The 25878-nt window shown below is 36.8% G+C and overlaps 1 protein-coding gene across 9 annotated transcripts in view; it reads right to left on the bottom strand.

Annotated features, from left to right (window-relative positions):
- The window catches only part of CASK (calcium/calmodulin dependent serine protein kinase), a 391721-nt gene that overhangs the window by 78371 nt on the left and 287472 nt on the right, over nucleotides 1–25878 (bottom strand). For all 9 annotated transcript variants that reach the window (XM_089904607.1, XM_022556423.3, XM_089904603.1 and 6 more), the window contains one exon: nucleotides 16732–16853. In XM_089904607.1, coding sequence (XP_089760733.1) covers nucleotides 16732–16853 — 122 coding nt within the window. The remainder of the gene's footprint in view (nucleotides 1–16731; nucleotides 16854–25878) is intronic.

The following is a 25878-nucleotide window of genomic DNA, read 5'->3' as shown; positions in this document are numbered from 1 at the left end:
ATATTTACTGCTAGAGAGACTGTTTAAACTCTATCTAAAATAAGTTGATGGATTCTGGGAGTTTTGTGACATTTGTTATGTTAGGTGCTCATTACATAAAAATTTAGCTGCAAAGTATGTAATGAAATGTGTCTGTGATCATAGTAAAAGATAATAACAGTGTTCACAAGTTTATATTGCACAACAATAATGGGAATTGAAATGACTTGCTCTGGAAACATAGACTATCGTATTAAGAATTTCCTTACAGTTGCTGTGAAGAAGCTGGGTGATTAGGAACAAAGTTCCAGTATCACATCTTTTCAGTGAACCCAGCAGATCAGCTATTGATATCCAACAGTATTTTAAAAAATACATTTGAAATCTGGAAAAATGTTAGGGAAAGGTGATTTAATACTAAAATATAAGGAACTGATATTCAACTACTGCACTGGAGCCAGTTTTCTGAAGCTAGAGATCAGAGAAAATCTTTTGAGATCTAAAAATCTATCTTTCCTGCTCAAGCTTATATATAAACTTACTGTCTTTAGGGTAAAAATATAGAAATGCCCTTTCAACAATCTTTAGTGTCATTAAACATGACATAGTCACAAAATGAAAAGACAACCTACTGAATGGGATAAAATATTTGCAAATGATATGACTGATAAGGGGCTAATATCCAACATTTATAAATAGCTCACACAATTCAACAGCAAAAGCAAACAAACAAACAAACAAAACCACAACTCAATTAAAAAATGGGCAGAAGAACTGAATAGACATTTCATTTTTCCAAAGAGGGAATGCAGACGACCAACGGGCACACGAAAAGATACTCAGAATCACTAATCATCAGGGAAATGCAAATAAGAACCACAATGAGGTATCACCTCACACCTGTCAGAATGGCTGTCATCAAAAAGATAAGAAATAACAAGTGTTGGCGAGGATGTGGAGAAAAGGGAACCCTCATATACCGTTGGTGGGGATGTAAATTGGTGCAGCCACTGTGGAAAACAGTGTGGAGGTTTCTCAAGAAACTAAAAATAACAACTACCATATGACATGACCCAACAATTCCATTCCTGGGTATATATCTAAAAAAACCAAAAACACTCATTGGAAAAGCTACATGCACCCCAATATTCATAGCAGCCACATGGATGGAAATGGAGGGCATTATGCTAAGTGAAATAAGTCAGAGAAAGACAAATATTGTATGATATCACTTATAGGTGGAATCTAAAAAGTAAAACAGGGGCTTCCCAGGTGGTGCAGTGGTTAAGAATCCACCTGCAAATGCAGGGGACACGGGTTCAAGCCCTGGTCTGGGAAGATCCCACATGCTGCGGAGCAACTAAGCCCGTGTGCCACAACTACTGAGCCTGCGCCCTAGAGCCTGCGAGCCACAACTACTAAAGCCCGCACGCCTAGAGCCCGTGCTCCGCAACAAGAGAAGCCACAGCAATGAGAAGTCCACGCACCGCAATGAAAAGAAGACCCCACTCGCCGCAAGTAGAGAAAGCCCGCAGGCAGCAACAAAGACCCGACGCAGCCAAACATAAATAAATAAATAAATAAAAATAAAATAAAAAGTAAAACAAACTAGTGAATATAACAAAAAAGAAACAGACACACAGATATAGAGGAGAAACTGGTGATTACCAGTGGGGAGAGGGAAGGGGGAGAGGGACAATATAGGGGAAGATGATTAAGAGGTACAAATTATTAGGTTTAAAATAAGCTATGAGGACATATTGTACAACACAGGGAATATAGGCAGTACTTTATAATAACTATGGAGTATAACCTTTAAAAATTGTGAATCACTAATTGTATACCTAGAACATATAATATTATATGGCAACTATACTTCAATTAAAAAAATGACATACTCCAAACTTGGAAAAGAGCAGTATATTTAACAGTGGTTTAAAGACTGTGTGATGGGAAACATTAAGTGTGAAAGAAACACACTACAAAATTTAAAATGGCATTTTTAAATATTTAAGGAACTATAATTAAACTTTGAGAAGAACTTATATAACCTGTCCAATCTTACAAATCTAAGAACTATTATGCACCATTGGGATATTATGATTTAGAAAAAGAAATTAAATCACCTAGGGCATCATTCTCTTACAGGATAAAAAATGCCTATTCTATCAGTGCTAAAAATTGTTTTGCCTAAAAATTTATATTCTGTAAAATTTCTAAAAATCAATTCAATTAAAATAATTGAAGAAAGCACTCAAACATTAGTCATGCAGATGACTCTCCATCTGAATGGAGATAATGTACTCCATTCATTTGAAGAGTGTACTTTCATTATTTGTACATTATCCTTTACAATTTGCACTATGTGCTAACTTTCCCTCTAAAAGTTCAGAAAACATGGAAATAGCTAAATTTTATAAATATTAAACTAAATTTGTTTCTCACCTAAAAAAGAAGTATATCAAATTCACAAATCTAGTGATGATAATAAAGTAGCAGGAGTCTCAACTTGGAATTTAGATTTTTCCTAGAGAAAGGTTCAGGGCTGCTACCAATACTATGGCCCAGTTCATACTGGGTAACGCGAGTTAGAAATGGATATCCGATGGACCGTATGCTGTACTTAGTGGCCTATAAGAATGTTGCTGGAAGCCGTTCGGTTAGATGTCCCAGGAAAGCTTTAACCTAAGAGTATAGCAGTGAAATGCTAGCTTAGATCAAGTTTTAGAAAATCATGATGGGGTATATATCCTTTCAAGTCTTAAGAAGGGGCTCAGCTGGCCTAGTAATATACTACTCTACCTAAATCCATTATGAAAGTTTTCTTCTGACGGCAAATAGGAAATTAAAAATCAGTATATCTGGGCCATTTTAAGATTTCCTGAAAGGGTTGCAAAATATGTTGGATCCTGACAGCAAAAATAACCCTAAGGAGGCCCTTGTTTGGTTTAGGTTTTACTTCTCTGTGTACAGAGCTGCTTTTGTTTCAATCCCATTAGAACATAGCTCTTACAGGGATTTATTTTTGAATCCAAGAAATTAAGACCTGCTTGACCTCCCAGTTCAATCTAAGAAGACTGTCGGTGGCCTAACAACATAGGCCACTGTGCTGGATTTCTGGTCAGTTGGCAGCTCTTTCTGAGAAACTTAAACACTGGCCTTAGATGACCTGACTTGACTGTTCTCTAGGCCTTTTTCAGTTGGCAAATAACTCTAAAATGAAGCCTTGTAAGAAACAAATCATAATGCCTATTCTTGAGCAAGCAAAAGAAAGCATGAGGAAAAACAACCAGTTAGATGTTACAGGCAGGCTTTATTTTGCTTTAAATTAAATCTTATGAAATAGGGCACATTTGAATACTAGATCTAAGAGTTTTCCCAAGTGTGAGAAATTTCACTATGATATAAATTTCTTTTCCATTTAAAAAAACCACTAAAAATTTTAAAAAGTGTTAAAATCTCATTTCCTAAGGTGATCTTCTGAAGCATCTACATTACTAGTTAAATAATATTTACAGTAAATGAATATCCTATTATTAATTTGCCACTTTAAAAGAAAACATTTACATTAGCTGTGTCATATGATATGCAATTACTGAGGCAATTCAATAAGTTTTGACTTAGGGTATGAATTATTTTGTATAAACAAACAGCAAGCATTTGTACAAGTAGCTGTAGCAAAGCTACAAGCATCTGTACAAGTAGCAAAAATGAATTTCTGTTGTGGAAAGTTAAAAGAGAACAAAAAAGACAGTTTGGCAGAAGTGGTTTTATGAAATAATGTTTGAAGGACCACAAAGAGAAGAAAGCAACTATGTTCTTGGATGTGAATGCTGCAAGCCAACCCCATCGAACATTCTTCAACTGAGCATATCACATTCCTTTCTGGGGGGAACCCCCCCTTTCCTTGAGAATAGCATGAAGGAGAATCAGAGCTTGCTGCACTTGGAAGGCTTTTTGAACATTCCTCTGCCTTCCGGTAAAGTTGACTATGGTGCTATAAAAAGAGAAGGGCACTCAGTGGGAAACACTGGTACTGGGAACAAGCTGATTCTTGGTATTTTAGAGTAAACTCCAATCACTGTTTTAAGAAGTAATTCACCTGAACAAATAAGGGAATGAGAGGGACTGCTGTAGTTAATAATAGTTTCAGTGAAAATCACACATTCCTTTCACAAAGATGTATATCATAGGAGACCAGATAGAGCAATTGCCTGGGGATGAAACTAAGGCTGAATTCCCTACCACTGGATAGTTCTATATGGAGAATTTGGCTTTTCCTAGTATATAACTGTCTACCATAAAACACTGATATTGGATGAATGGATAAACAAGATGTGGTACATATATAAGATGGATTATTTTTCAGTCTTTAAAAGGAAGGAAATCCTGATACATGCTACAACATGGATGATCCTCTGAAGACATTATGTTAGGTGAAATAAACTAGTCACAAAACAAATAAGGTATGATCCCACTTATATGAGGAACCTACAGTTGTCAAATTCCTTGAGACAGAAAGTAGAATGGTGGCTGCCAGGGGCTAAGGAGAGGAGGAAATGGTGAGTTGCTGTTTAGTGGGTGCAGTTTCAGTTGGGGAAGCTGAAAAAAGTTCTGGAGATGGATAGTGGTGATGGTAGCACAACAACGTGAATGTACTTAATTCCACCAAATGGTACACTTAAAAATGCTTAAAGTGGTATATTTTATGTTATGTATATTTTACCACAGTAAAGAGACCAAAAAAGGGGAAATTATGTCACATAAAATCTGCCACGAAGGTGTGAATTTGGGGAAATGACTATGCATTTGAATATAGAAGAAATGAACTAAAAGAATAAACTAAAACGTTGCTTTGCGAAGATGCCCCCTCCCTTACTGAAAAATACATACAATTATGTAATTCATAATGTTTTTAAACAAAAAAAAGACAATTTGGACTTCTTTCACAAGTCACAACCACACATTGGTTAATAAAACAGTTCTTGGGAAAGAAAAACAAATTTAGCATTTTAAAGTCAATGAACTTTAAAATGCTATATTTTAAAGGTAAATTCTTAGCAATAAAGCTAAATGTTGAGATGGGGAAATCAGTGTAATGATGCTGTGAAATCTACTGGGATGATCCCTTCAGTGGGCTTTGGGCACTGCAGAGAGTAGGCAGCTTGGCTTTGCTAGACTGGTGTTAGGACACAGGGACAATGCCAGGAGACACTGGAAACTGCTGTCATAGTGTCATACAAATGATATTTTGGGATGATCCACAGTATACTATAACCCATAGCACATGGAAGGAACTTCCAACAGTGCTTTACCTTAAAATAATGCAAAAAAATTTTTTTTAAATAAAAATACATTACTTCTCATTTTTTAACTTTTTTTTTTTGCGGTACTCTGGCCTCTCAGTGTTGTGGCCTCTCCCACTGTGGAGCACAGGCTCCAGATGCGCAGGCTCAGCGGCCATGGCTCATGGGCCTAGCCGCTCCGCGGCATGTGGGATCTTCCCGGACCGGGGCACGAACCCATGTCCCCTGCATCGGCAGGCAGACTCTCAACCACTGCGCCACCAGGGAAGCCCTCATTTTTTAACTTTTAAAAGCTTTACTGAGTATCATTTATAAACTGTACAGTCTGCACATTGTAAGTGTACAGTTTGATGACTTTCAGTAAATTCATAACAGCTGTACAACCATCTCCTCAATCCAGTTTTAGAATATTTTCTTCATCCTCAAGAGTTCTCTTGTGTTGTATCTTAGAACGCTTTGCTTAACCCAAGGTAATGAAGATTTACTCCTTACATTTTCTTCAAAAAATTTTATAGTTTTAAGCTTACAATTTCCATCTTGTGGAAATCTTTGTGTAATGGTGTGAAGTAAGGGTCTAAGTTTATTTCTTTGCATATGGATAACCAATTGTTCCTGCACCACGTTTAAAAAAAGCACTATCCCCTCCCCACTGAATTGCCCTGGCACCTTTGTTGAAAATCAGCTGGCCATGAATGAGGGTTTATTTCTGAATGCTATGATGCTTATGTCTATCCTTACACCAATACCATACTATTTTCATTACTGTAGCTTTAAAACAAGTTTTGAAGTCAGTTCTCTAGTTTTGTTCTTTTTACAAAATTGTTTATGGCATTTCCATATAAATTGTAGGATCAGACTGTCAACTTCTATTAAAAAAATTCTGCTGGGATGCTGATAAGGACTGCATTGAATCTATAGCTCAATATGAAGAAAACTTCGATCTTAACAATATTGAATCCTCCAATCCAACATTTTATCTCTCTCCATTTATTTAGATCTTCCTTACTTTCTTTCAGCAACAGTTGTAGTTTTCAATGTATGAGTCCTATACTTCTTTTGTTTAATTAACTATTTTATCCTTTTCAGTGGTATTGTGAATATTTTTAAAATTTTATTTTCACATTATTCATTGCTTATATATAAAAGTACAGTTAATTTTTGTATGTTGATCTGGTATCCTGCAATCTTGCTAAACTTGCCTATTAGTTCTAGTAGATTTTTTTGCAGTGTCCTTAGGATTTTTTACATGCAAGACTATATCTCTGTGAGAATATGGTTTTACTTCTTCTTTTCCAATCTGCATGCCTTGAATTTCTTTTTCTTGCTTTACTGCACTGGCCAGAACCTCCATAACAATGTTGAATAGAAGTGGTAATAGTGGACAATCCTTGCTTTGTTTCTAGTTATATTACTTTTCTATTGCTGCGTAACAAATGACCGTATTCTTAGTAGCTTATTTTTTTCCTTTAAGTTTATTGATATTTACATGAAGAATGAAGAAAAACTACTTTGAAGATATTTAGGACATATAATATTTCTAGCTCTCTTTATTTCAGGAATTTTGTTTCATGTGATACTTTCCTATTGACACTAATACTTCGATACTCTGATGGAAACAGACATGGGAGTTTTTGCCCATCCAGTTAGAAACAGTGGAATGAGAGACCCCCATATCCAAAGCAAGCTTCAGGGTACTTCAATCTCCAGCCCCAGGAGGCAGGTAGCACAAGGGCCACCACCACTGCCCTACTACCCAGATGGTTTCATATTTGCTGAAGTTCACTCTTTAAGACTACATGGTCAATAGATGCAGAGAAAGCTTATGAAAAAATTCAACACCCATTTATGATAAACCATCCAGAAAGTAGGCATAGAGAGAACTTTCCTCAATATAATAAAGGCCATATATGACAAACCCACAGCCAACATCATCCTCAATGGTGAAAAACTGAAACCATTTCCACTAAGATCAGGAACAAGACAAGGTTGCCCACTCTCACCACTCTTATTCAACATAGTTTTGGAAGTTTTAGCCACAGCAATCAGAGAAGAAAAAGAAATAAAAGGAATCCAAATCGGAAAAGAAGTAAAGCTGTCACTGTTTGCAGATGACATGATCCTATACATAGAGAATCCTAAAGATGCTACCAGAAAACTACTAGAGCTAATCAATGAATTTGGTAAAGTAGCAGGATACAAAATTAATGCACAGAAATCTCTTGCATTCCTATACACTAATGATGAAAAATCTGAAAGTGAAATTAAGAAAACACTCTCATTTACCATTGCAACAAAAAAAAATAAAATATCTAGGAATAAACCTATCTAAGGAGACAAAAGACCTGTATGGAGAAAATTATAAGACACTGATGAAAGAAATTAAAGATGATAAAAAAAGATGGAGAGGGCTTCCCTGGTGGCGCAGTGGTTGAGAGTCCGCCTGCCGATGCAGGGGACACGGGTTCGTGCCCCGGTCCGGGAAGATCCCACATGCCGCAGAGCGGCTGGGCCCATGAGCCATGGCCGCTGAACCTGCGCATCTGGAGCCTGTGCTCTGCAACGGGAGAGGCCACAACAGTGAGAGGCTCGTGTACCGCAAAAAAAAAAAAAAAAATAGATAGAGATATGCCATGTTCTTGGATTGGAAGAATCAACATTGTGAAAATGACTCTACTACCCAAAGCAATCTACAGATTCAATGCAATCCCTATCAAACTACCACTGGCATTTTTCACAGAACTAGAACAAAAAATTTCACAATTTGTATGGAAACACAAAAGACCCCGAACAGCCAAAACAATCTTGAGAAAGAAAAACGGAGCTGGAGGAATCAGGCTCCCTGACTTCAGACTATACTACAAGGCTACAGTAATCAAGACACTATGGTACTGGCACAAAAACAGAAATATAGGTCAATGGAACAGGATAGAAAGCCCAGAGATAAACCCACGCACATATGGTCACCTTATCTTTGATAAAGGAGGCAAGAATATACAGTGGAGAAAAGACAGCCTCTTCAATAAGTGGTGCTGGGAAAACTGGACATCAACATATAAAAGAATGAAATTAGAACACTCCCTAACACCATACACAAAAATAAGCTCAAAATGGATTAAAGACCTAAACGTAAGGCCAAACACTATCAAACTCTTAGAGGAAAACATAGGCAGAACACTCTATGACATAAATCACAGCAAGATCCTTTTTGACCCACCTCCTAGAGAAATGGAAATAAAAACAAAAATAAACAAATGGGACCTAATGAAACTTCAAAGTTTTTGCACAGCAAAGGAAACAAGACCAAAAGACAACCCTCAGAATGGGAGAAAATATTTGCAAATGAAGCAACTGACAAAGGATTAATCTCCAGAATTTACAGGCAGCTCATGCAGCTCAACATCAAAAAAACAAACAACCCAATCCCAAAATGGGCAGAAGACCTAAATAGACATCTCACCAAAGAATACATACAGATGGCCAAGAGGCACATGAAAGGAGGCTCAACATCATTAATCATTAGAGAAATGCAAATCAAAACTACAATGAGATATCATCTCACACAGGTCAGAATGGCCATCATCCAAAAATCTACAAACAATAAATGCTGGAGAGGGTGTGGAGAAAAGGGAACCCTCTTGCACTGTTGGTGGGAATGTAAATTGATACAGCCACTATGGAGAACAGTATGGAGGTTCCTTAAAAAACTAAAAATAGAACTACCATACGACCCAGAAATCCCACTACTGGGCATATACCCTGAGAAAACCATAATTCAAAAAGAGTCATTTAGCAAAATGTTCATTGCAGGTCTATTTACAATAGCCAGGACATGGAAGCAACCTAGGTGTCCATCGACAGATGAATGGATAAAGAAGATGTGGCACATATATACAATGGAATATTACTCAGCCATAAAAAGAAACGAAATTGAGTTATTTGTAGTGAGGTGGATGGACCTAGAGTCTGTCATACAGAGTGAAGTAAGTCAGAAAGAGAAAAAGAAATACCGTATGCTAACACATATATATGGAATCTAAGGGGAAAAAATGGTCATGAAGAACCTAGGGGCAAGATGGGAATAAAGACACAGACCTACTAGAGAATGGACTTGAGGATATGGGGAGGCGGAAGGGTAAGCTGTGACAAAGTGAGAGAGTGGCATGGACATATATACACTATCAAACGTAAAACAGATAGCTAGTGGGAAGCAGCCGCATAGCACAGGGAGATCAGCTCGGTGCTTTGTGACCACCTAGAGGGATGGGATAGGGACGGTGGGAGGGAGCGAGATGCAAGAGGGAAGAGATATGGGAACATATGTATATGTATAACTGATTCACTTTGTTATAAAGCAGAAACTAACACACCACTGTAAAGCAATTATACTCCAATAAAGATGTCAAAATAAAAAGTAATTGAGTTGAAGATACGACTTAATTTTCTTTCTCAAATCCTCAGATCTAAAATTTCTCTTCTGATGAAGTACCAACGGATATGTTAGAATTTTTCTTCAGAGTTGTTTGTGGGGGAGTTGTTCTTAGAATTTAATTTTATATTCACAGATCAACTACCTACCCACTCCTAGCTAAGCAATGAAACACATATATTACAAAGTTTCATTCTGCACATCTCTGAGAATGGCAGCCTATTCCATAAGGAGGTGAGGGGTGGGTCCCAGATGGAAGATAATGCCATGGATGGAACACATGACACTTCGTAAGCAAAACTGGTAGGACTCAGCATATGCTGTGAGGTTAGCCTTTTGAATGAACTTATTTTAAAAGTGCAACTGAGGACTTCCCTGGTGGCCCAGTGGTTAAGAATCCGCCTGCCAATGCAGGGGACACGGGTTCAAGCCCTGGTCCGAGAAGATTTCACATGTCATGGAGCAACTAAGCCTGCACTCCACAACTACTGAGCCTGCGTGCCTAGAGCCTTTGCTCTGCGGAAAGAGAAGCCACCGCAGTGAGAATCCCGCACACTGCAAGAAAGAGTAGCCCCTGCTCGCCGTAACTAGAGGAAGCCTGCACACAGCAATGAAGACCCAATGCAGCCATAAATAAATAAATAAATATTGTTTTAAAAAGTGCAACTGAAAGAAGTAGCACAAGGGAATTGTGGAAAGAGGGTGTTTGTGATAGATGTGTTTTGTATCTTGATTGGGGTAACAGTAACATGACTCTTATGCATTTGTAAACACTCATAGAACTGTACACCAGAGAGTGAACTGTACTGTATATAAATTTAAAAATGTAATCAGCACCGTCCCCCATAAAAGTAATATACGCTCATTGTCAAATATCTGGAAAACATAAATACAATGTTATACACCATTCAAGATACTGGATGTTAATGTACCAGAGTACAAAAGGCTTATCGATATGGTTTCAGAATCCACATTGGAAATAACCTTTAAGAAACTATCATGCTACAAGGTTTGGTGTAGTGACAAAAAAGAATACCCACTATTAATGGAAAAGGCTATTAAAATACTCCTATCTTTTCCAGCTTCACACAAAAAAAAAGACTACATGGGACCCTGAGAAGGTACGAGTAGCTCAGCCTCTGAAGGTCCTCAAATAGGCCTTATTATTCCAGACATATAAGTGCAAATCAACCAGACTACAAATTCATGGATAACTTAGCTTTGGCATTTCCTGACTGGTAACCTATTTAAACATCCAAACTTAACACTGTATCAGCTTACTTCTCAGACCCCGAATTGCTCAAAAACATCAAATTATTGCAGAAGTTTCATTTTTTTCCCTTTTAGGAAGCTTCTGAGTTCTAAAAATAAGCTATTCCCAAATATGACTACTAATTTAATATCATCTTAAGAAAAGCAAAATAGTAAATCAAGAGTTGTAGTTTTCCAGTGTTAACTCCAGGTCAGATAGAAAAACTCTCTAACTCTCCCTAAAAAGCAGAAAAGTCATAATAAAGATGTCAATAATATAAAATATTGAGGATTAAGGACATCAATTATTTCTAATGAAATATTTTAAAATATTCTATTATAAAATTGCTTATAAATTAATATAAAACTGCTAAATTAAGTTGCTACTGCAGTTAGTTTTTGCTTTATTAATCTAATCACCGATTATTTTTTAGGACTTCTCAGAAAAATGATCTTAATTAAGTGGGGCATCACATTTACCATGGAAACAGCAGTCTGTAACAAATGCTAACAGCTGCTCAGAGGTATGACAGATGGTGGGTGAATGTTTAAAACTTAGCTGTCAAAGTTTGGCAGAGAGAAACACATGTGTAATTTAACAATGTTTTGTAACACTGTTGACTTACAAAATAAACATTAATTCTGTAATAGGAAAATTTCTACAAAAACTTAATAAGACTGAGAATCACCACCAAATAACATTTGCAAAACACTTTTTATCTGGAAAAAAACTCTTGATTTTTCAGCCCATCAAAAACATCTCTATCAACTCACCATCCAACGTTATCACACGGAAGTTCCAAAACTGATTCAAAATATTAGTAAAAGACATAATTACACTTTAACACCAATTCCCAAGAAAGCCTAATTAATGAACGACAGGGTAACATTTCATTATTTTAGATTTGATTTTTGTAATCTGCACTCATACTTGAAAAATCATTTCTGGGCAAAATTAGTTTTCCATGCTGTACTGGGCTGAATATTGTCCCCTCAAAATTCATGTTGATCCGGAATCTCAGAATGTGACCTTATTTGGAAATCAGCTCTTTGCAGATGTAATTAATTAAGATGAGGTCATACTGGATTAGAGCGGGTCCTAAATCCAATGACTAATGTCCTTACAAGAAGGCCATGTGAAGACATACTGAATAGAATCACACACATACAGAGGAGAATGCCATGTGAAGATGGAGTCAGAAACTGGAGTAATGAAGCCAAAGAACACCAAGGACTGCAGGCAACTACCAGAGCTGGAAGAGGCAAGGAAGGATTCTTCCCTGGAGACTTGGAGGGAGCATGGCTCTGCTGACACCTGATTTAAGACTTCTAGCCTCCAGAACTGTAAGAGAATAATTTCTTATCTTAAGCCAACCCGTTTGTGGCAGCTTCAGTAAACACACTCCAAATTGTATTTTATTAAAATTGATCTATATATTTCAGATACAGACCATCACTGTACCACTGCTTTTAATTTTTGAAAGTAGACATATTGGAACAAGCTGGACCAAGCACACTTCTTCCTCAAGCCTGTTTATTTCTCCCCACAAAATGAGAAGCAGCATATGTGTGCCAGGTAGAACTGGTTGAATAGCAAATATTTAGACGTTCTAGAACTATTTCTAACTACAGATTATACTAGATGCGTTTTACTAGAATTCAAATCAGAAAGCATTTCCTCCCTCAGTGGAACCACAGTATTTCTTTTGTTTTAATGTAAATTCTTTCAATATGACAGATGTTTTGTTTCCTCCAAACCAATTCTAATAACGTTTCTTTGAATTTTGAGCTTGTTACTATTTTAAAGGCATGACTAGAAAAAATAAAGTACTACATAATCTTTTTTTTTTTTTTTTTTTGCGGTACGCGGGCCCCTCACTGCCGTGGCCTCTCCCGCTGCAGAGCACAGGCTCCGGACACGCAGGCTCAGTGGCCATGGCTCATGGGCCCAGCTGCTCCGTGGCATGTGGGACCCTCCCGGACCGGGGCACGAACCCGTGCCCCCCGCACCGGCAGGCAGACCCTCAACCACTGCGCCACCAGGGAAGCCCACTACATAATCTTTTATCTTCCTCAGGAACTTAATCTTGTTTCTTTTTGTCAGCTGAAAAATGACGGCTGCAAACTTAATGATTTTTAGTGTTATTGAATTAATAGGAATTATTTAAATATAATAAAGATATTTCATGAAATGGCTCAGTGGGATTAAGTAACAATCAAGCCATGGTCCACAAAACTAGGCCACTAGGTGTCACTACTTGGAATTCTTGAAAAGGATAACAATGATTCTGCAAAACAATACAATCCAAATCCAAGCATGGGATATGGAACACTAGAAGAAAGAAGAATGAATGGTCAAAGTTTGAAAAGCTTCCCCTCAAGTGTTGGTCATACCATGATCCTTTTTTTTATGCATACCATAAGTACTGAAGTATTGAAACATTTTTTTAATAGTTAGATTTCTCTACATGGCAGCCATTTGAACACTTCACTGATCACATTATTGAAATGTAGCCTGTTAACTCTGAAACAAGAGCTTAATGAGACATATTTAAGGGCTGTAGATCATGAAGGCATTATTTCATTCATGACAATTAAGCTTTCATTGAAGGATGGCTCAGTTTGGATCTTCAGAACCAAATGCATCCCAACACTGCCCAGGGTCGGCCTCATAGTCAGTCATTTCAGGAGAGTTCTGGGCTTCACATGTAGTGCTTGTCTGCAAAATTCTGTAGACGCGGTGTCTTTTTATTGGGCACAACTCATTTTCAGCCCACCAACTCCTTTTCAAATCGAGATGCATTGACAGGGCACATACTGATACTACAGACACTTCTTTAAGTGTAATTAATAAAAATTACAAAGGAATATAAATATAATTAATAAAAATCCAAAGGAACTTTAAACATGTTTTTCCTCACTAAAATCTATGAATCTCTTCTGAAGTTGTAACAATGTCTACCCAAGAATGCAGCAGTTATTCAAAATAATTATTTTCAGTGAGGTCTGGCAGCCTGGCTCAGTTCCAAAGTCCAGTCTGTGTCTGAATATCTGCCCCTCCTTGTAGAAGCTAGCAATGTTCTTGCATTTCCCCTGTAGTCTCAAGCTTGGTATGCTCAGATACCTTGTTACATTAAGTAAGAAAAACCCAACTTTGAAAACTAATTTGGGCTACTCTTAGCCTTTAAATGACAAAAAGTCCTTAATCTAAAGGCCAGTAAATCTTAGCAATGACAACCACTGACTGCACTGAAATAAACCAAATCTCCATGCTCTGCTGCAGCTTCTTTCAAATATCCCACTTACTAGTTCCAGTAAAGGCTGTGACTTCTGCAGAAAATTCACAATTGTCAAAACTTTCTGCATCTGGGACTTCCCTGGTAGTCCAGTGGTTAAGACGCCACACTTCCACTGCAGAGGGCGCGGGTTCGAACCCTGGCTGGGGAACTCCCGCATGCCGTGTTGTGGCACGGCCAAAAAACCAAACAAAAACAAAAAAAACCTTTCTGCATCATATGAAACAATGATAAAGAAGAATAGATATTTAAATAGCCATGAAAAGAGGTCAAACTCTAATTCAAATAACACATTAACAATAACAATGATGACAACGAAGGAGGACAAAATGGAATGTTAGGAGCTATCCACAAAACAGAACGAATTTCAAGGGCTTTTTGGTGTCCAAGGAAAGTAACAAGTTACTTGAAATAAACTTAATCTGAAATGTCCTCAAATTACTTAGGATAAATTACACTAAAGAGAAAACCCATTTCCTTATCTTCCTGAGCACATTTTTTATCTTTACTGAAGTATAATTGACAAGTACAATTGTAATATATTTAAAGTGTACAACATGATGATTTGATAAATGTATACATTGTGAAAGGATTCTCACAATCAAGTTAATTAACACATCCATCACTTCACGTATTTATCTTTTTTTTGATGAGAATACTTAAGTTCTATTCTCTTAGCAAATTTCAATTATAAAATGCAGTGTTAACTATAGTCACCACGCTATACATTAGATCCTCTGACCTTATTTATCTTATAAATAAGATAAATACCAACTTCTCCCCATTTCCCCCACCTCCCAGCCTGGGCAACCATCATTCCACTTTGTTTCTATGAGTTTGACTTTTTTTTAAGATTACACACATAATTGATACCATGCAGTATTTGTCTTTCTCTACCTGGCTTATTTCACTTAGTACATTTAAAAACTATTTCCCAGTTCTCTTGCATCTAGGTAAGCATGTAACTAGTACTTGTCAATGGAATATGGACAACTGTGATACAGGCCACTTCCAACCTTGACCCTGCAAAATTCTCCATTTTCTCTCATCTGCTGGCTGGATGCAAAGGATGCAGTGGAAGATTCCAAAACCTTGAGAGATGGCAGAATCACAAAGTAGAAGAAGCCTGGATCCCTGAATGCCTCTGTGGAAGAGACTCTTCCTGCTCCTCCCCTCCTCATCTACCTGCATTGGACTGTGATGTGAGCAAGAAATAAACTTCTATTCCGGTAAGCCACTCAAATTTTAGGATTGCATGCTGTAGCAGTTAGTCCTGAATTAATACATACACTATTTAAAAAGCCTAACTAATCAAAAAATAATAATTAATTTGATTTGACCAAATCTATGGATAGAAGCAACTGTTAGATACCTATGACTGCACTTAGTGTGAAGTTGAAACATACTATGACACTCTTAGCTTAGCTTTTCCCAAACTGGTCCTTACCAATTCGACAGGATTGTGAATAAAAGTTCTCTGCCCAAATTAGTTTGAGAAATGCTATTAGAGTTAATAAGGTTTCTTTGCTATAGGACATCTTAGAGCTGCTATATACTAACACCCATTGTGAATCCGTATAAAGGGAATAAAGAATGCAGCATTTTCCAAACTTATATAGTCACTAAATAATTTAACCAATAAATTTAAGATCTACTCCCCCCTCTCGAATGGCAAGACCCACCACTATCTCCCAGAGCAATGCTCTGTAGAACACATTCTGGGAAATTTTGCTTTAGTTTAATCCACGTCACATGGTTGATTAATCAGAGTGAGCACCAAAAAGTTCTAGACATCCCAAAGCAAAATAATTCTCTTATTAAGGGAAGATTTTTCTTGTAAAAAGACTTATATGTACTAGTAGACTAATATGTACACTAAGAAAGTTTTCACTGCTGAAGTTAACCAAGTTCTATAAGAAAGGTATTTTACTTAAAATGTAACTGAAATGAAGGCAGATGTGAACTGTCAGCTTCTGACTTTTCCTTTTATCTGTCAGTGGAGCCTGTCATATTTAATGATGGAATACATTCTTACGTTTTAAGGAGAAGACACTGAGTTTATGAAAACCAGCAACGTTAAGTATGAAATGTGTATGTGAATACAGTCCATTGCACAATATCTTACTTTTCTCTCTCCTATATTCATGTTTGAGGTGCAATGTTTGAAAACAATGTTTAAAAGCAATAAAAGGTAATCACAGCTAAGATTCAGGAAGGATTCTTCTAATAGAAACACATATATAAAATATATAACTTTTTCCACTGTGACTTGTTAGGCTATACTGCATTTGTACCATATATAAGATACTATATTTCAGTTATGAATCTATGATGGATGACTTCCCACGTTTCTCACAGACTGAAAGCAACTGAAAAAGGACTGTTATGATGGACATTTGGATATTCATGTAAAGTAAAACGGTATGGTAAATGTTCAACTTACCCAAAAAAATTAATAACACGAAAGACTTACATCTAGTAGTGTGTGAAGATGCTGATCCTGGAAAACACTGTGTAGGAAATCTAAGTCCTTTTCACTGCAGTCTGTAAGTGCATGAATTTCTTCCAGGCTGTCCAGCACCTGTGAGACTGCTCCTAAGGGAAACAAACAGAAACAGCCAGTAGAGAAAGTCAATGTCAAACTAACCTTCATAAGCTAAATGTTACACCTCAGAACTGCGGGCTAACAGACAGAACTTCAAAGGTTCAGGTCTTTACTGAAAAATAGACTTAAATGCATTTCATATCACTTAAGGATAGAGTATTTGCAGTGAGTTTATGTTCTTAACGACGTATTTGTGTGTTCCTCATTTTTCAAAGTAAATTGAATCTTGTCTTACTTGAATTAAGGAAATTCATCAACTATAACTGAGCTACTAGAAGATCTGGGTGCAGAACGTTATATCAATACATCAGAAACAGAGTGTGGGTTCCAGTGACCCCATGATGTTTTGAAATATTACAGAAGTAACATAGGTGGCCATTTCACACAGGTGCATTCCATCAAGAATGGAAGGTAAGGTTGGCTGTAGATCTGAGGGACAAACCTTCAACTAGGAGCTCCTGCTGTGTAAAACAGGTTTCTTATGATTTTTAAGGCTCAAACTTAAGTTAGCAAAAATCCCACTCCACTCTTTCTCCTTCCTTTACATACAAAGTCAAGGGAACCAAGTTGTTCTTAGTCTACTGGGGCCCTTTTTATTCAAAGGACAAAGACAAAGGGCAGGTATACTGACTGACACTTTCAAATACCATATTAGGTACTAGGGGAAATCATTTTTGAAGGGCAGTGTGGTCACTTTCTTTAAATTTCCTCTAATAACCAGGAATCCAGAGAGGTAGCAGCAGGGAGAAATACACACCGAGCAGTAACAAAGTCACTTAGCCTTAAAGAAGTGATTAGCCAATTTTACTTTGCAGACAACATGCACATACATACTTCAGAGAAAGAAAAGCACCCTGAGAGGCTACGCTTCAGAACGTTAGTGTACACAGTGTCAGAGACATTCTAACGATAAGTGCCTCACTGCACATGTAACTCTTAGATTCATAGTTTTCAACCAGAAGCAATATTGCCCCTCAGGGGGACATTTGGCAATGTCTGGAGACACTTTTGGTTGTCACAACTGTGGTGGTGGTTGGAGTGAGGAGATAGGTTGTGCTACTGTCATCTAGTGGGTAGAGGCCTGGGATGCTATTAAACATCCTCCAATGCCCAAGATGGCTCCCCAACAAGAATGAATTATGTAGCCCAAAATGTCAATAGTGCTGAAGTAGAGAAACTTTGCTTTACATAAAGATAAAAATCTTGAATCTTTCTGTTCTGGAACTTTATGCTGTTTCTAGCTACTTTTGGTCTTGGACCTCATCCATTCACATGCACTTATTGGTGACAATGTAAATTAGTACCACTTTTCCAGAAAGCAATCTGGTAATTTATATCAAAGAGCCTTAAAAATGCTCATGCACTTTGATTCAGTAATTCCATTTACAAAAACCTACGTTAAGGAAAAAATAGGAAATGTAGAAAAAGCTTTATGTGTAAGGATATCGATCATATAAAATGGACAAATATCTAATAATTAGGGAATGATTACATAAATTATAAAACATCCATATAAGGGAATATATAGCCACATGAAAATTGTTTTTGAAGAATTTTAAAGACAGAGAAATCTGCATGATGGAAAATTCAAGAAAGCAGACTGCAAAACCTCATAAACTATATATCCCCAATTATAAGTGAAAAAATATATTTACAAATTCAGAAAAAACCCCAACAGAATGAAAAATACCAAAAAGGTAATAGTAGTTATGTTTATTTTCCTATTTATACTTCATTCTGTTTTTGTCCATATGTTCCAAGGTTTCTACAATGGAAAAAAAAAAGCTGCTATATAAGCAACTGCTTTTTGCAGTATTTAATTATGTTAAAAATCTGGGGCTTAAGACACACATCAAGTGGTTATCCACATGGAAATTACTGTGGCTAATTTTTTAAAAATTTGATTTTATTTTGAGATAATTGTAGATTAACATGCAGTTGTAAGAAATAGTACAGAAAGAGCTCATGTACCCCTCACCCACTTCCCCCCAATGGTAACATCTTGTAAAACTCTCATATATCATAACCAGGATATTGACATTGATATAGTCAAGCTACAGAATATTTCCATCACCACAAGGATCCTTCATGTTGCCCTTTTATAAGTGCAATTATTTCCCCCCTGCCCTTCCCCCTCCTAACCCCTGGCAACTACTAACCTGTTCTCCATTTCTATAAATTTGTCATTTCAAGGATGCTATATAAATGAGACGATACAGTATGTAACCTTTGGGGAATGGCTTTTTTGACTCAGCATTAATTCTCTGGAGATTCATCGAGGTTGTTGCATGTATCAATAGTTTAATCCTTTGTATTCTTGGGTAGTATTCCATGGCAGGGAGGTACCACAACTTCCCCCCCCCACAGTCACCCACCCTTTGGAAAAGGGTATTTTATTTTATTTATTTTTTTAAGATCTTTATTGGAGTATAATTGCTTTACAATGGTGTGTTAGTTTCTGCTGTATAACAAAGTGAATCAGCTATACGTATACATATATCCCCATATCCCCTCCCTCTTGCGTCTCCCTCCCACCCTCCCCAACCCACCCCTCTTGGTGGTCACAAAGCACTGAGCTGATCTCCCTGCGCTATGTGGCTGCTTCCCACTAGCTATCTATTTTACATTCGATAGTGTATATATGTCCATGCCACTCTCTCACTTCATCCCAGCTTACCCTTCCCCCTCCCGGTGTCCTCAAGTCCATTCTCTACGTCTGCGTCTTTATTTCTGTCCTGCCCCTAGGTTCTTCAGAACCTTTTTTTTTTTCTGATTCCATATATATGTGTTAGCATACAGTATCTGTTTTTCTCTGACTTACTTCACTCTGTATGACAGTCTCTAGGTCCATCCACCTCACTACAAGTAACTCAATTTCATTTCTTTTTATGGCTGAGTAATATTCCATTGTATATATGTGCCACATCTTCTTTATCCATTCATCTGTTGATGGACACTTAGGTTGCTTCCATGTCCTGGCTATTGTAAATAGAGCTGCAATGAGCACTGTGGGGATGTACCACAATTTGATCATTCATCTGTTGATGGGACTGTGGATACTTTTAAATTTTGAATAATTACACATACCAGGCTATTGGTATTCTTTCGTCGAAAATATTAAGTGGGTACTAAGCAGAATAAAAAAGGTACAAGGCAGAAACCAGTCCTCATTTCCCCTGCTATTCCTGAAAATGTATTAACCTAATCCACTTCCTTCTACCTGCTCTTCTCAGGACTTTTACTTTGTTCTGAATAGGAAAAAAAAATCTGGAAATTAGTTAAAAGTCAGCTCTCTCGTCCCTTATTGAAAGCCTTGGAAAGCAAGAGATGATGTAAAGATATTAGTCCCAAATATCCCACTGAGCCCCTGACCCCAGCACATCATCAACAGGAGAATTAAATGATGCCAGGTTTATAAAGTTAGTAAAGCTAGTTCTAAGCTTCTGGATTAACTGCAACAACAAAAATACTAATGAAATATGGGGTTTTTTTGTATATTAAAAAAATTCAACAGATAGCACAGAAAGCTAATGATCATTTTCACTCAGTAATCTTACCTAGTTTGTATTGTCTCTATCCAGCACTGCTTATGCTGATATATAATCTAGGTAGTAGTTTATTAATACCATAAGATTAAAATAAAACCACCTTGTATCTAGCGAATACTAAGATGGAAAGTCTAACCACTGGGAAGGAATTTTGGCTGTCCCTGATCAGGGGCGTATCATTTGTTGGTCTGTGAACTCCCAAAGCTCTGTGCAATTCCTGTCCTACCAGCACTACCCTACATTTGCGTTTGCTCACTCTTCGTTTCTGTGCTGTGAGGTCCTTAAGGCAGGTGTATATTTGATCCATTTTATTACATCCACAAACTATGCCTTGAATTAATTAAGTACCAAAGAAACAACAATAGCAGCTCCCAATTAGTGTTTGTTATGTGTCAGGCACATCCCCAGGACAACACAGTAAGGTAAATATAGTACCTGACCTTTCCAGATAGGGAACTGAGGTTCAGAGAGGTCAAGGAAGGTCACAGCTAGAAGTGGTACAGCCAGGACTCAACCCCAGTGTGTCTGGATCCAAAGTGTATGCTCTTCTTGACTTACTACAGTAACTGGCCGCACTAGGAAACATAGGGGGAGCCTTCAACAAGAAGTGACGTGTGGTTTATGCATGGATATGGAGGTTAGAAAAGAACCTGAACCCTACTGGGTCAGACAATAACCAAAAAACCTTTACCAAATGTTCCTGCTTTTTGCCAGGTGTGAGGCAGGGGGTTCAGGGAAAACAGGTATGATCCCTGGTCTCAAGGAAGGGGCTCTCAGGCTGGTGTGGGAAGTAGGCATACTATACCCTGAAGCAAACAATAGAGAAGAGATAAAAAATAAAGTGGTACAGAAATAGGGCTGCCCAGGGAGGAGCTGGGACAGTCTCAGAGAAGAGGTGGATGAGCAGGAACTCAACACCTCCACCTAGGTTTCCAATGTGCTCTGGCAGACCCAGCGGATGCTTTGCTGGAAAGCACAAAGGCATCTATTGCCTGTGTCTCTAGTAGGCAAGACCCACCAGGTCAACAGGTCTATTTAATTTCCTTGGATCTGTCACCTGTTTTGAACTGATTTATAGTCTTATCTTGTACCCAAATGTGATTAACTTTGTAGGTTTTCAATCGTGAAAGGAAGCATTTGCACAGGTGTACTCAAGTTGCCTATTTCAAGCTCTGAAAAGTGCCCCTAATTTAAAGTTTCTGGAATTAGCTAGGAAAATTATAGTTTTTATTCAATTTCTCCTTTGTCTTTTCATATTGAATAAACATATATATTTGGTCTAACCTCAAAATCTTTCTTTACCCTTGATCATTTTAACACTTCCTACTGACACCTCTTCTAAGTTTCATTATTTCTTTGAGTATGACCAGCAGAACCATGTATCTCACAGATGCGTACGATTGATATCTGCAGTTCAACACCCAGCCCATGTAAAAATCTCATAATTTTTCAGTTCATTATAAAATATAAATGTACACAAAGACATTTCTGGGGCTTTTCCATTGCTATTGTTTTAAACACAGAGGCAGTAGTAATAATTAATACAACACAACACAACAACACAACACACACAAGCTCTTAAGCTGTTACTAGTATTTATTTTGCTGATCAATACTGTCATATCTGAAAGAGCTATTGACTTTCCTCAAAATCTGAAAAGGATGTTTTTCTCTATAAAACCGCTGAATAAACTTGTAACTATCTTAAAAAACAAACAAACAATAGTACATAAGTTCACCTCAGAGGGCAATTTATCTAATGGCAGGACTGTAGGTATTCTATTCACTTTTGTATTCCAGGCTGCATTTTGCAGTGTGCTTTGTACAAAGAGACACAATAAAATAGGTTCGATGAAAATGATTGTTTTCTGAGCAAATTCTAAAGAATTGCAAATAAAATATTATAATGAGAAATATGTAACCACTGAAAACAGTTTATTTTATAGCAGTTTCCTCAAAGTTACAATGAAAATTATTTTAATACTTCTATTTGTGTAACAGTTTATAATTTCCAAAGTGCTTTTCACACTTATTATCTTATGTGATTCCACAATAACCCTGTCCTGTAGACAAGTGTATTTATATTTGAAAAATCGGACGCTCATTGGGGTTAAATGACTGTGGAGCCACATCAGTGAGTACGAGAGTGAGTCTTAGAACCCAGGTCTCTAACACCTAGTCCTTCCACTACAGACTGGTCCCTCCTGAAACCATGTTTTACCCTCAGCAACACACCTGAATAATCTGCATTTGGTAATGAGATGATATCCAATTTCTATTTTCTTTTTGACCTGAATTTTGTTTACCATATAAGGTTTATTTTCTTACGCTTTGGTCCAAACTTTCACAATGATAAATTTATTAGAAAGTAATCAAGCCCTGTCTTCAGAATAGTATTTTGCTTTAACTTTTGCATAATTCATTTGGTAATCAAGTTTGTATCTAAAAATTAGGTTGATAATCATACATTTTAACTTTGAACGTTTCTACTTTTTCCAAGAATCTCACTGATACTTTCTAAAAAGTTTTCTACTACTGTTATGAAGTAATAATCAAAAGAAGCATAAATACATCACCTGTTTTAAAAATGTTTTCTGAGTCTATTTCTTTAGAGAAATATGCTTTAAAGGTCAATAAAACTTTGAGTCTAGAACAGTTTCATTACAAGAGTGGAAAAGTCTCATAAAAAAGTTGACTGAGTAAAAATAACCTGAAAGGAGGACAGAAAAATAAATAGTAGAATGTTAAAAACGTTCTCAATGTCAAAGTAGGTTGAGTCTGTCTTAAAACTATTTCCCCCTAGCTTTACTATAAAAAGTTTCAAACATATGGAAAGTTGAAAGAACTGTACTCACCACCTAGATTCTACAATTAACAGTTTGCGATATTTGCTTTATCACATATCTATCCACACATCAATTCATCTTATTTTTCATTCATCTCAAAATAAGTGGCAGATGGTCAACATCAGTACACTTCACCTCTAAGTACATCAGCATAGATTTTAATACTTCTCTCTCTCAGGTAAAATTTACAGAGTGAAATACACAAATCTTAAGTGTACCATTCAATGAGTTTTGATAAATGTATACACTGCATACATCTGATAAACCGCATATATACCCATGTATGCAGTTATTTCAGCAACAAAGGTTTGTCTGTGTATATTTTAAAAATTATATGTATAGCTATAAAACTTAATATCACTGAGCAAATTCAGCATCTCAATCTAGTCTAGTTACTCCTGAAGAGTTATCAATAACCTCTATTTCCTATTACATTAGCAGTCCTATTTATATAACACCGAATCAGTACACATACATTCATATCACTCACTCAATTAAAGCCCTTCCTTGCAAGCACAGTAGCATTAAAAAAAATCTGCTTACTAAGGTAGAATTAAGTTAAAATTCATCAGTTTAGGTGTACATTTTCATCACTCCACAAAAGTTCCTTTTTGTCCCTTTGCAGTCAATCTCTCCCCCCACCCCTACCCCTGGACAACAGGTTTTATTCCCACTGTACAAAGCAAATCCTGGTTATCAGTCAAGTTATAAGCAACAGTGAATCCTGTAATGAAAACTGTATTTTGGACTTAAGCATCTGTGCTATATCCAATTCAAGTTATGAAAACTTACACATGGTGATAAATGCTTTAGATTCTTTATGTATAGATTATAGTGCAGATGCCTTAAAATTTATTAGTTAAAAGAAGTAAAAACTCTGCAAATGTATTCTGTCAGAGTACAGATACCATAATTCTAATGCCATTTTACTTGTTAAAACAATCTGTATTTCCAAATAGCAACATCACTGGGCACAAATTTGTCAAAGTACTTTAAATAACATTCTGCTGGTTGTTAAAGTGCCCATTCATAATAAGGCCTTACAACTAAGGAAAAGCACTACTTGATACCTCCAAGATGTTTTCATTCCCAAATGACACAATAGGTCTGCTGATTGAAAAAAAAAAAAAAAAAGGAGAGGGGTACTAAATCTGGAGAAACAAAAACAGTTACAAAGGGGAAGTGTCTTACATTCCAATGGTTATTAACTTGTACATAGTGGGCAGTCTCTGAGATGGCCCCCAAGATCCCTGACTCCTGGTATTCACACCCTTATATAATCAATTCTTTCCCTGGAGTGTAGGCTGGACTTATTAACTCACTTGTAACAAGCACAAGAGGGCAGAAGTGATAGGATGTCACTTCTGAGATCAGGTTATAAGGACTGTGGCTTCTGTCTTGGGTGCTCTCTCTTACTTTTGCCCTCTCTCTTTGATCATCTGTGCCAGGGTAAGCAAGCTCCTAGGCTGTGAGCAGCCCTATGGAGAGGCCCAACAGTCCGTGAGGAACTGAAGCCTGTCAACCCCCATGTGAGTGAGCATGGAAGAGGATTCCCCCTACAGCTGGGCCTTCAAATGAGATCACAGCTCTGGATGACATCTTGACTGCAATGTCATGAGAGATCTTGAGCCAGAGGTACTCAGCTAAGCCATGCTCAGATTCCTGACCAATAGAAACTGTTAGATGATAAATGCTGTTTTGAGCTTATTCATTAGAGAGCAACAGATAACTAACATACTGTGAGATTTTTATATTAAATTGGCTGCAATTTGAGCTACAAGTAATTAATGCAAGAAAGTGTGGCAATGAATTTAATTAGTAGCACCCAGATTTTCTATTTATCTTTGTCTCTTATATACTTTCCCCCCAGTAAGCACAATGTTGAGGTAAAGATTTATTCTATTATTTTAATTGAAATTATTATTGAGATAATTGGAGATTTATATGCAGTTGTAAGAAATAATACAGAGATCCCTGTATTATTTTCCTCACTGGTAACTTTTTACAAAACATAGTGTAATATCACAACCAGAATACTGACATTGATACAATCCACCCATCTCATTTAGTTTGCCTTAGTTTTACTAATACTCATTTGTGTGTATGTAATTTCTTACATACTTTTTACTTTACTGTTCTCACATACTCAAATTATATCCCTTTGTAATGAAAATCTAGCCATTACATTATTCTTTATAAATGTTCTTTCTGATGGTAGAAGTTAAGAGACATGAATCCAGGAGTTTACTTCACAGCTCCATGTCAATAAGCTAAAAATAGAGTCAGTAACAGAGTAAAAAAAACTGCTTATAGATTAAAGGAACGTTCACTTACCCTGAAAGTTTTCTTGAAAGCAAACTATAAAATAAATTGTTAGCCTTTCCCTGGAATTAATGTATTTGTGCTTGAAATTCAGATGTGAAATAATATTAAGTGCACTTAAAATTTTAACACTGCCTCTTTTTCCTCTTATGAAAGAAGTAAGAAGTTAGTATTATTTGTATAACAATGCTTCAGGAAATCAATATATCCAAGTTTTCATTGTATGGTCAAGCAGTGTTAAAATTCATAAATAAACATCTAAGCAGAAACAGCCAAGGAAAAAGTCAAGCTGATTATGAA

The sequence above is a fragment of the Delphinapterus leucas genome, chromosome X (genome assembly GCF_059928025.1).
Source record: "Delphinapterus leucas isolate spDelLeu-1000000601 "Yukka" chromosome X, BTC_Dleu_Yukka2, whole genome shotgun sequence".
Lineage (NCBI taxonomy): Eukaryota > Metazoa > Chordata > Mammalia > Artiodactyla > Monodontidae > Delphinapterus > Delphinapterus leucas.
Note: the sequence above shows the minus strand (reverse complement) of the source record. Positions and strands in the feature narration are given on the sequence as shown.